This window comes from Pyrus communis, chromosome 6 (genome assembly GCF_963583255.1).
Source record: "Pyrus communis chromosome 6, drPyrComm1.1, whole genome shotgun sequence".
Classification (NCBI taxonomy): Eukaryota; Viridiplantae; Streptophyta; class Magnoliopsida; order Rosales; family Rosaceae; genus Pyrus; species Pyrus communis.
The window spans coordinates 2,548,018-2,560,869 of record NC_084808.1 but is presented as its reverse complement, the minus strand read 5'-3'; the positions used below and the strand labels follow the sequence as shown (position 1 = coordinate 2,560,869).

General features: G+C 37.5%; 1 protein-coding gene and 1 pseudogene across 1 annotated transcript; one reads left to right on the top strand and one right to left on the bottom strand.

The window, feature by feature from the left end:
* Window positions 1-235: 235 nt before the first annotated feature.
* LOC137738014 (uncharacterized CRM domain-containing protein At3g25440, chloroplastic-like) lies at window positions 236-3,920 on the bottom strand (annotated as a pseudogene).
* A 206-nt stretch (window positions 3,921-4,126) lies between these two features.
* On the top strand, window positions 4,127-8,906 carry LOC137738010 (protein FAR1-RELATED SEQUENCE 5-like). The gene is made up of 3 exons (XM_068477609.1): window positions 4,127-4,251; window positions 5,177-5,739; window positions 8,381-8,906. Coding segments are annotated over exons 1-3 (759 nt in total). The 5' UTR covers window positions 4,127-4,250; the 3' UTR covers window positions 8,576-8,906.
* Window positions 8,907-12,852: the final 3,946 nt, after the last annotated feature.

Here is a 12,852-nt window from a genome sequence, read left to right as displayed (position 1 = left end):
CCTTTGTAATTGTAAGAGTGGTTTTTGGTTAAAATACTCATGATCTAAATTCTTTTCATTAAAGCTCTTCTTCCTACATCAATTGTCCTTCAACTAATAAAAGAATAAAATTTAATATAAAATGATATTTTCTCTCTCTTCATCAACCTTCATCAACCTTTTAAACTCTCTTCTTCTTCTTCTTCTTCTTCATGGATGGAAAACTAAATTTTCTTTCTGCAATTAATTTTCTGATGCTTAAATAATTACATTTATTTTTCACAAATACTTTGACCAAAAAATATGAAAAATCTTTCAAGTATGCCTCCCTATCTTTCAAAATATATATATACACCAAAGAGGAATCCATTATACACAAAAGTGCCAATAAATAATCCACATCTCCCTAACCAAAATGCACAATGAGTCAGAGTACCAGGGACCTTACCTTACTGCTCCAATGGTGAGGGGAAAGGAAAACAAAATGTAAACTGGAATTAAGGTTCAGATCAAATTTTCTCATCTACGGTCTATTCTCCCATACCTAATATCCAACGCTGACGTGCTCTTTTTCCTCTTCGAAGATCCTGTTTTGTTTTCGGAATCAAATATGCTGTCATCTTTAGAATCTGATTCATTTATTGACAAGTTGTCATCTTCAGAATCCTCACTTTCTGATAGTTCCGAGTTTGAGGAATCTGCTTCTATCTCTGAAAGACTCGCAGAAAAGAAATCACTAGTGGAATCTACATTTTGCCTTTCAAGTATTTTTAGTTTCCCTGATTCCCTGGTCTCGTTTGTTGGACTATCCAATATTGAAATGGGATTTCTGTCATTTGGGTCACCATAAACTGCAAAATGTCGGTAATAGAGCTCCAGTTCCTTATCTGCAACAGCAATGAAGTGCCGCACTGTCTCGAGGGATTGCTCGTACTTAAACTTTTCCAGTGCCTGTAAACAGGGGAAAACAGACTCAATATTGAGAGATCACCACTCTAGTTTCAAGCTCCATTACAAGACAAGATGTTCGTAAAGCAACATACCCTCTACCTGCTTGTCAAAGCTGCTGAACAAACTAATTATCATTTTCAAAGAGAACTTTTTGTTGAAGTACCTTAAATCATGTTTTCCAGTGAAAAGTTTCATGGTTGGACTGTAAAGTTTCTGCAATCTTGGTTCAAGCTAGATCAGAAACTTCATCTGGACAAGGTAATCAACAGGCCCAGACATGGGTCCAATCAACAGGCCAGGCAAGACATACCTGCAGGCCGTGAGTCGACAGACCTCTAGCTGGCCACAAGATATGGTTCATTTCCGACAGTCTTTAATAACTAAAATTAATGAAGGATATACTGAAATGACCACAATTAAGTTAATTGATACTTGACAAGTTTTACGTGCTGCAATATTGAATATTCCAATGAAAGATAAAAAAAAAAAAAAACAAAAAAAACAAATCTAAATGAGCAGACAAAAAATAAAGTAAGAGAGAAATTGATGTGGAAGTGACTGCAATAGGTAACTGTCTGTTGACTATATGGATTAGATACTCTTTTTCAGGTACTTGTATGACAACAAAACAATTGCGGAACTGGAAGATGTGAAACTGCATTACCTAGTAACAATGGATCACGCCTCATATTTCAAACTAATATGGAAAATGCAATAAATTTGAGTTTAAAATTATAAACAGTTATACAAAAGAAACAAAAGAAACTGAATAGACGAAGCTTGAAAAATCACCTTTTTCTTGGACAAAGTATTTATGGGTGACACAACTTTTGGAATGACATGGTTCTTTCCTCGATAGAATACTATGGTGTCATCTCCAACTATTTGAATTGGATTCCCACCACTCAGTTTAGCGATTTCCTGGGCATATTCATGTACTTGGCCAGGTTTGCATGGCTCGCAAATCACCTTGACGGTTTCATGTTTTTTCCAATGCATATGCATGTTAAGAATTAACACCTCCAAAAATTTTTCGTTTTCCAATTGGTGCATAATTAGACTTCTTTTGAGCCATTTTCTTCATATAAAAACGCTCCTCGCCTGTCAGGTCATCTGGTTGTACATCAGGACCCTGGACGTTTGGAATTTCATACCTCTTAAGTCTTTCGATCAGCAAAGCTTCCTTTATTCTAGCCTGAACAGAAAGAAAAAAAAAAGTCACAAAAATTAAAGACTAGGTAGATAAAAGAAAATAAAACTAAGGCATATATGTGAGAGCATATATTTCAATATAATAAACTAAGGCATGCAATAGTCAATCGATACGCTTTGTCTTTTCCATTTTTTATAAATTCTTTTAGGAACCTGAAAAATACACTTGTTATAGCTTTGACTTTACTAAGGGTTTGTTGCAAGTCCTTGTGCAGAGAACATTTCTTAAGAAAAGCACTTAGTCTGCAAGGAAGAGAAAGAGCATTGTTTAAGGTTGATATAAAGTTTCCTTAACTCTAAGAATCAAGAAACGCCGCAATATGCATTACACTTCTACTGGAAAGAAAAAATTATATACTTTACCTAACCCTCTCACTCTCAGTTCTTTAGTTTAGAGTAATATAAATCCAGACATGCAACAAGCGCATAAAGAGCTATATCTGCAAGTCCTCCATACTTTCAAAGCATAAATTTCAAACTAGAACCATATCTGTACTCAAGCATATGAATGGCCGAATTGTAAACCTACAGTTGACTGTTATCTATTTTAATTAACACCGCATTCTGCAAGTCCTCCAAACTTTCAGAAACTGCACAAGGACTAAATCAATAGAATAAACTACCTTCTACTTGCCTATTCAGCTTGCAATGCCCCTTGGGGTTCATTGTATAATGTTGAAGATTAGGAAATTAAGATATGATCTAGGGACTAAATCAATGGCACAATGAATATGTCTCATGGGTGGTAAATCATCCAGAAACTCTTTCCTGTAAATAATTGTGCGCAGGCGGTTGACAGGAACCCGAATACACTCTTTAGCCAAAACAAGTACCATCACTCCAATTCATAATATCTTTTATAAACTTCCCATTGAACAAATATGATTTATACTTGCTCGGTCAGAGGCGAAGTGGAACTGCACTTATGTTTGCAAGCCCTTAACATAATATTCGTAGTCTAAGCACAAAAGCATAGTCATTATCCGTACCATGTCTGTTTGCATCATGATCATAAAACGAAGGAAGCGGTTACATCCATAGGAAAGACATCACAACTAGAAGAGTTCAATTCATCTCACCTTTTCAAGCTTGTATTTGATTCTCTCCTCAGCATTTGCAAACTTCAGCCTTTTCTTCTTCCAAACTCCGAGCCGACGTGGGTCCTTCCTATTGGCGGCTCTTCTCTCCTGCTTCTCTCTCACTCTATGCTGCTTCAACCTCTTCTTGGTCAGCCACTTCTTCTTTTTTGGTGGATCGATTTCGTGCCTCTCGAACTTGGGTTTCCCATGTGATATCACCAAATTCACCCACCCGTGGCTCAAATTTCGGAGAACCCATGATGGGTTTGGGAGAGGCAAGTGTTTTGTTACAATGAAAATTGGTTCTTGGGTTGGAAAACCTGACCTGGAAGATAGAAAATGTGGCAGGAAAGTGGTGAAAACATATGAATTTTTTCCACAATCCAAAAACATTATCTTCAAGAATTTAAGAGTTCAGTGAGATTGACTGTTTGGCTGGATAGAATTAACATTTGTTAGAACCCATTAAATTTTTCTCATAATTCAATTAAGAGGTTTAATGGGTTGTGTTTGGACGCAGAGAAAACTGGTTCTCAGGATAGCAGCAACAACCAAACAACTATATATGCGTAGCAGAAAGAAAGAGAGAGAGAGAGAGAGAGACTACCTTAGAAAGATAGGTTGGGAAGGCGACGATTTGAGAACCAAAGCAGCTCTGCAAACAGCGACAGAAACCACAGCTCTCGCCATTTTACTGACAAATTTCCAGTAAGAGAGAGCACAGTACGATCCAAACTGAACCGGGTTCAAACCTCTTGGGACCGGGCGGTTTACGATAAGGCTGCGATTCTGCAGGCCAAAGTCCACCCAACAAACCACGTGTCAATACTAGAGCAGTTTAACGCTAAATGTTGACTTTTTATATCTTTCTCTTTCCAATCCGCTTTTGACACATCATATCAAATTGAGCCCCATGCTTACAACCTGAACCCTCTCTCCTTCCTTCTCTCTCTCTGGCGTTGAGACTCGAAACCAAAGCGTTTCCATGTCCTTCCCGATCGACTAACAAAAGGGTGTTCGCGAATTTACAGTAAGTCTCTTCTTCTTTCTTTTTTTCGTAATTTAATTTGATCTTAAGAATTGTGAATTTTTTTCCTTTTTTATGAGATTGTTTTAGGGTTTTTGTTTAAAAAATTTTGTTTAGTTTTCTGTTTGGTTGCTGAGAAAATGTGACTATGAATGGTAGTGAAAAAAGATTTTAGATTCTGGATTGTTTTCCTTCTGAATTAATTATTATATGGATATTTGTACGTGAGAGTAAACACATGGGTATTTAGGAAATTTAGAGCACTGACTTTATTTGATAAGTGAGGGATTGTGGGAAGAGAGGAGAAGAAGATTAATTTTCATATCTCTTAATCAATGGCTTGGACCGTTTGATTAAATTTATCTTGTTTTGTTTGGTTGTTAATTGGTTCGGTTGATTTCATGTTGCTTTTAGGTAGCCTAATTGGCATTTAAAAGAGATTACTTTATTTTTCTCTTTTTTCGTTCTTTCAGAAATCAACCAAACAATTGGGGTTTATCTCAGATGAATTTTCGATATATGGGAACCTAATATCGACAGAGTGGATAAATTTAGCTTAATAGTATCGGTAATTAGGAGCTCTTAATTTTTGGAGTTTTTTTTCTTGTCCTTATACCCACTGTTGGGTTCGCTCAAACCAGATCTCTACCTTTAGTTTGTACTTTGCGGAATCGCTCATGGTAAGAATGAACCTTCCACAAATTTGAAATTGCAGTCTGATTGGTCCCCAAATTTAATCTGCCCAAGTCTCGTGTTGTTTTCTGAAGTTATTGTTGTTATATGAACAGAAGATTCTGAACTTTCTTCAGATTTTCTTGTTATATCTTGCAATCAATAAGTCTTTTCGAATGTGTCTGCTGACCGTCGTTTTATGCTGACCATCATTTGAGTGTGGGGCAACTTATAAAAAATCTTCTTCTTTTTGCAGTGGAATTTGCACTTGATGGTGATGTTGATGGCGAGGTGGTGGGAAGTTCTGCTGAGATGGAACTTAGTAGAGCTGGTGATGAAAATGAAACAGGCGGTAGTTCTGTTGAAGGGGCATTCCAACTGGGTCTGGATGATAAAATAAATCTAGATTCTCCTCAAGGGGATATAATTCCAGAAGCAGTTCCTGTAGTATCGGTAGTGCCAGCAGATGAGCCATATGAGGGTCTAGAGTTTGAAACAGAAGCAGCTGCTCATGCATTTTATAATTCATATGCCACACGTGTGGGATTCATAATTCGTGTAAGCAAACTCTCGCGATCAAGGCGTGATGGATCTGCCATTGGTCGTGCACTTGTTTGTAACAAAGAGGGTTATAGAATGCCTGACAAACGTGAAAAAGTTGTAAGGCAAAGAGCTGAGACCAGGGTTGGTTGCAGAGCAATGATTTTGGTGAGGAAAGTAAGTTCGGGGAACTGGGTTGTCACAAAATTTGTAAAGGAGCACACTCATCCTTTGACACCTGGAAAAGGTCGAAGGGATTGCATTTATGATCAATATCCGGTTAGTACTTTTTCTTCTTTTTTGACCATTATTGTTTGCCTTTTGTACGTTGTCTAAATTTTCTTATCCCTTGCAAAGTTCTGAAGTCTGTTAATATGTAGAAAAGGTCTATTCCGATCATTAGTATCTAAGACAATTTTTTCATGAACTTTATGATAATCGATATGATCCAGGAGAGCCATATGAAGTGTGAGTATTCATGTATAAAAGAAGTTAAAGAACACCATTGTGTATGAGTGCTTTTATTCTTTATAGTTTCTTTCCCCTGAGTCCCTGACCTGGATCCTTATATTGGGAACTTTCCCTCGTCAGCAAGACCCGCAGTGGAGAAGAAACCCCTTATCTGTTCGAAAGAGAATTTTGATTTTTCTTTTGACATTTATGGCATAAGGCTTGTACTTTTGGTGATCTCTTGAGATTTAAATGAAGGGGTCAATTCACTTCTTCTAAATATGAAAGGTTTGTTTTTATAATTTGAAGTTTGTACAATAGGCTTAGGTTTTTTTTTTTTTTTTCAGTAGTTGCACATAGGTCTTTTACAAATAATGCGTGGTATATTACAGTCTGTAGTTATGAATATCTACTTTTCTATTACCATTGGAGTTACTTATCAATTATTGACCACTAAAGAACGTAAGTATAATCAATAATTTTACTGTAGATGTCTATCACTATGTTTGGGCTTTGAAGTGGAGTAAATAGTGTAATCATATTCGGTATCCGGTCATGTTCATTTTAGCAACTTAAGATAAAAAAAAAAAATTCAGAACTTAAACCATACTAGACATCCTCACACATGTTGTGCATGTGACAAATGCAATTGTTGAGGAGGAGAAAGAGATAAAGAGAGAGTGGTGATAGTTATTGCACAGGAAGAGAGAGTAGTGAGAACTTTATGGAGAATTTTTATTTTCTTAAAATAAAATTTAATTGCTCCTTTTAAAAAATAAATAAATTTTTAATTGCTTGTTTACCCTGATTATGTTTTTTTTCAATTCTTTTAATAAGGGTTAATGTTGGTAAAACAGGGACATAGGAGGTATTATATATCAAGGTTGACAACGGCTTTTCTCATAATAATAATCTGTCTAAATATAGGTCTAAACAAACAATTTTTTGCATCTAAATGTTGGCAGTATTAGCAACCCATATTCACTTAGTAGATATGCAGCCATCTGTACTGTAAGCTATCGGGTGCTAGGTAATGAAGCTATAAATAATGATTAAATTTTACAAATATGGAGGCTACAATGACTAGAAGGTGGCCAGAAGTAATATGATTGGGAGATGTCTAAAGCATAGACAGGGTTTATGAATTTTTTGGAATAGATCAGAATCAAATCTTGTCAACTTTGGCTTTTTTGTTTAATGTTCATCCGGAACCGGATTAATCTCCCTTCTTTTTTTGACAAAATGTTTATTCACAATGGTATTTTAATGTTGCGCCGGAGACAGTGTAATTCTGTTTCTATTCAGGATTCTTTTGACATGCTGCAGCGAGTGTCTATCTACACTACAGTCGTCTAAAATCAGACATGGTGGTAGAATTTTTTTAATGTAGTTCTTTAGTTCTTAATATTTTTGGATGAGTTTGTTATACAACGCATGCCCTCAAACTCTTAGAAGACAAACAGTTGTTCTGGGTCCTTGCTACTGATAGGATCTTGTTTTATATTTGAAGTATTAAACTCTATTTTTTAATGGCTTGTTTTATATCTGAAGTATAATAGACTACTAGTCTGTCACCTTGTCCAGTTGTCTCCTGTGTTGTAATTTGTCTAGTAATAAAATCTGATTTCTTATGAAAGAACGAAAAAAGAAAGAAACTATAAGGCCAACCTACGAAAAATACTCTTCATCTCTTTACTTAGTCAGGTAGTGTGCAAAGGCCCAAGATGGTGATTTTGTTTCTCCAACATGCCGTTAGATCCTTGCATATGTAAATGCCGTGAGTACTTAGCTCATAGTTGTCCATTTCCACAATGAGTACTTGAGATGATTTGCACTTGCTTTCTAGGATATTTAGTTATGTTATATCGTTGTTTCTGTCGGCTATGCTTGTGTATAGGTTGTCTTTTGGTTTTCACTTTTCGTCAAATTGCTTTCTCCATTCCTGCTTTGGTGAACACCATGCAGTTTCTATTAGTTTTTGTTTTCTGGTGAACATCATGCAGTTTCTATTTCTGAGTATGGTTTCCAGCTAAGATCATTAAAAGAAGGTTCTAGTCTATTAAGCATGCAGTTGAAATTGAAACATTTCCTAGTTGGATGGATTTATGCATCCAAAATATGGAATATTTCAGTATGCCTTTTAATACGAAACGCGTGGGAGTTGTGTTATTTCTCCTCACCAACACATTTGACTTCTTTGTCGCCAAATCGTTACGTTGAAATGGACCGATGCTGAAAATCATGATGAGAAGGTGGAGGTGTTATTTTTGTGAAAATTATAAAATGGGTTTGAATTCTTGAATGCTGGATATTCTTTTTGGAAGATGCAGATGATGGTATTCTTAGTGCCATGATTTAATTCCTTGTACTGGTGACACGTGCTCAAATCCAGCTATCAACTTGAACTTTCAAGAATCATTATAATATGGCTTGTTATGTATTTTAATTTGCCTTTTGTTTTCTCCTTCAGAATGAGCATGACAAGATTCGGGAATTATCTCAGCAGTTGGCCATAGAGAAAAAACGTGCTGTAACATATAAAAGACATCTCGACCTAATATTTGAGCACATTGAAGAACACAATGAGAGCCTATCAAAAAAGATCCAACACATAGTAGAGAGTGTGAAGGAGATTGAAGGCAAGGAACAGCAAGGATACAGATAAGGATTGCTGCAACTTACGCACTTTTTGGTTTTGGTAAAACATAGAATCAAGCAATATCGTGGACAATACTACAGGATGAATTAGTCGGTCATTGTTTTGATTTTAGTTTTGGTTGACACAACCTTGTGGTTTGCCCGGGTTTTAGGTATGCAGTTAGTTTCTATAGCTTTGGGATGTTTTAGTCACTGGCATTCATTCGACTGGTATGGGTAAATTTCTTGTATGCAGCAAATGGTCAGTAGGGAATTTGATTGAGTCCATGTACAGTTTTACCTGAGCCATCCATGTGAATTGTGCTTAACAATGCAATAACTTAAAGCAGATTATAGGACGATCGGAGGAAGTTGGAACGGGACAATCGCATTACACGTGATCTGATGAGGTCTGTTTTCTGTGCCTTCAGAATACCGTATTCAATCTTGAGAATTTCCCTTTGCTGATGGTTTTGGTTTTAGTACTCGCTGGAGAGGGCATTTTCAAAAAATTTGTAACCACTTATAACGACCTTGTTTTTAAGTTTCAGTTATTTATGGGGAGGCGTTGGTTACTACTGAAGTGAATCAAATTCTTGATCCAATCTTTTCACTAACAGTACGGTCTAGTGGTATTTTCTAAGTGTAGTTTTCATATTTTTACTCGTTATTTTCAGCTTACTTGGATTACTAGTTTCAATACAAATTTTTATGGTCAGAGTTGTATACATAATTAGGCGGCTCAAAATGGGTGTATGTTGTGGAAAACCTTTGGTGTGTTGTGATTTGTGTTTATTTGGGAATGTGGTTGTGTAAACTTAAATATCAATCTCAATAGGATTTGGAAATCAAATCCATAGACTTTGTATTACTTGTAAGGCAAGAAAGTCCATCATGATTAATATAAATAAGGTTCAAGGCAAGGGGTGAAATACCAATTCTCACACACCCATGAGCCCTTCTCTCTTTGTTGTCCCTCGCTCTCACTCACTTTTAGAATTTGTTTCACAACACGTTATTAGCACGAAGTTTCTATACGAGAAGGAGAGGATCCTTGAAAAATATCTCATTGAAGCTTTTCATTATCTTCATTAACCTCCAACTAATTCTCAACTCTAATCTATTTTATTTCAATTTATTTTATACCATGAATATTATGATTATTGTCTATGTTGATGCATATGTGTGAGGGTATATCGAAAAAGATTAGTGAGATTCCAAAACCTTAAGCTGCAGAGATTGCAGCCTCAAGTTGCGCTGAGTCGCGAGTTAGGTTACCCAAAACCTTGCCCAGATCTGGAACAACACGTCATTTGACGTTGTCCTTAACCTATAGTCCTGCCGCCCTTATCTCCTCACCAATAGTCTAGATCCTCCCCTAGGCTCCTTCCCTAGGCCACGAAGGCCAGCAATAATGACACGTTGTCGTCATCTTGTAACGGTGAGAGCAGCTCCAGCGGGAGCTCCTGCTCGAGGGACGGGTTGTGGAACAGGGCCGAATAGGCCGGGGGAAAAGGTCCAGCGTATGCGAGCTCGAGGGACAGGCCAGGCCTAAGCGACAGGCCCAACATCAATTGCCAACCCGAGGGCCCGAAGGCATTCTGACACCAAGTTGACGTTGTCCAGACGTCAGCCACTTTTTTTATTTTTTTCTGTCAGGCGCGTGGCCCTCAAGTGCACTTAGACGCGCGTCGTCGGATAGGATTTCAGAACCAGGGGCCCACGGCATAGTCTGCAGAAGTTACCATTGGGAAGCCACGTGGCTTCCCACGGTCCGTTCGATCTCAACGGCTCTTTAAATTGGACCGTCCGATTTGCAACGGTAATAAAAATAAAAAAATCTTATTTAATATGAACCATTGGATCTGAGATCAACGATTGATATTATTCTTCTTTATAAATAAAAAATAAAAGAAAAAATAGTTTTAAAATTAAGAAAAGTTACCGTTATGACACGTGGTGACACACCCCGATCGGGATCAGGGCATGCTGGCCGTCACGTGGAAGTGACGTAACCATGTGCACAGTACGGAAACTAATAAAATAATAATTAAAGTAGTACGAATAATTAAAATTAAGCTTAACACAAAGTACGAGCATAAATGTGCAAGCGTAAGTGTGAAAACGAAAGTTCAGAGCACGAAGACCTAATGTAGTCCGGGAGAAACCATACTACATAAACACACTCAAAGGTAGTCCTACACTGGTGATAATCTGTCAGATATGCCAGGGAAATCCTCTGGGGAGCCACCAAGAATGCTAGCCAACTAGAACCTGGAGGGGCGCAAAACAAAAAGTGTGAGTGGGCAAAAACAAAGCTTTTCAAAAACCATTTCATAAACAAGATTCTAACCCCTCGCCATAAAACCTATATACTTCCCAGAAAATATAATATACATATATATAAATCATGCTCGGAAAATATGCCATGCCAAATATCTCTAAATAGAATGTAAGTGCTCAGGAATGTTAAATCAATGTCATATAAGATGTCAGCCGGAGTCGCCTAATGTGACCTGTACGGCTGAATCTAGAGCTCAAATCTCCATCTCACTAGCTCAAATCTTTATCTCACTAACTATACCTGCACACGAGTCGGAACCACCTAAAGTGGTCTGTACGAGAGGACTGGGTATCATATATATATACGCTCAAGTGCTACGATCACGTGAAGGCTGGGCGAATAATCGCGGGTCACCTACGAGTCGGAACCACCTAAAGTGGTTTGTACGACAGGACTGGGCACCTAACTTGGATCCAAGATGAGCGTGTGGTGCGGGAGGTGAACATCATGTGAAGGATTGTGCCCGACTTTGGGCGGGAGCACTAACACCGGGGGTGCAGGTTATGAGCTCTCTATGCATCTCAAATCACTACTGAACGTAAACATAAATCATAACTCACCTGGCACTTACCTGTGCGTCCGCAACACCAAATATATATAAACATATGCGACTCATAATGCCTAAATAAATGGCAAACAATAAGCATGGCATATAAACGTAGAATGTTTCAAATCAATTTCTGGGAAAAACATAAGTATATAGGTATATACGGAAAACCAAAAGCCCACTCACTGGTATGTAGAAGGGTCGTAACCCCCTTGCCTCGAGTGACCGCGCTCGTCCTCGGGATAGGTCTCACCTATATGCGAAACAACTATAAAAATGTTAATTTTAAAGCACATAAACAACCTTATGAAATAACTTCTCATACAATGCTCAAATGGGGTGTATGAATACACCAACGTGATCTACTCAACCTCAGGAACATCCTCATATTTTTAGAAAAAATTTCCACCGTCGCACACGTCCCTATGCGCCGGCCAAGGCATGGCCACACGCGGATTAAGTTTTTTAATTAATTTATTAATTAAAAAACGTTTTGATTAAAGGACACAGCTATTAGCAAGAGTTGTACTTTTTGATTAAAAGACACAGCTATTAGAAAGAGTTGTGTGCTTTCAAATACACTGAACAGGTATTTGAAAGGGTGTGAAACAGCCTATATATTTGCAATCACAGTATCCAAGTGAGAATCATCTTTTCTTCCTCCTTATCTTCTGTACAAAATTTCCAGAGAGTAAACACACAAAGCAATTTGCTAGAGTTCTATAATCCAGTGCGGGTTGTAGAATTTGGTAGTTGTATCTTGGTCGAGCAGACGTTGTAGAACCACAAGCACAAGAGTGGGACGAAAATACTGTTCGAAGGACATAGCTTTTACGCTAGCCTTTACCTTCTGTGATCAAGTTAGTATCATTGTATTTTTATTTTAGTTTAAGTATTTATTGTATAATTTCATTCTGCATATCAAGTATATTTGGTAAATAAAATATTAGAATTTCAAGTTTTTGTTTATTTCTGTTATTTTTGTTTATTTCTGAATTGTTCTCCAACACTTTTGACACATGTAGCAAAGGAAGAAGTTCTCTGTAGAACTCTGGTGAAAGCTGCAGAGAAACCCGACGAGTTTCCGACTTGATCTTGTCGATTTTGGACGAGATCTTGACCACCATATAACTTTCCAAAGTCCTAGGCTCAGTTTCGAGCAAAGTCATGCTCAAATCTAAGGGCGTACGAGACTTCCAACTTCGAGCGGAGGTTTCCCAATCATTTCGAGATTTTTAACCACTTTTTGGCCAAACTAAGGTAATATTTGGATTCTACGCCCTCAAATTAGGCTAGGTTGTGAATTTCGTGAATTTTAGATGAGTTTTTGGAGTTCATCGATTTTTGGAATTTTTTCGGCCAAATTTCCTAGAATCTGGGGAGCCAGACAGCGGACGACGATGACGTTGCGGCG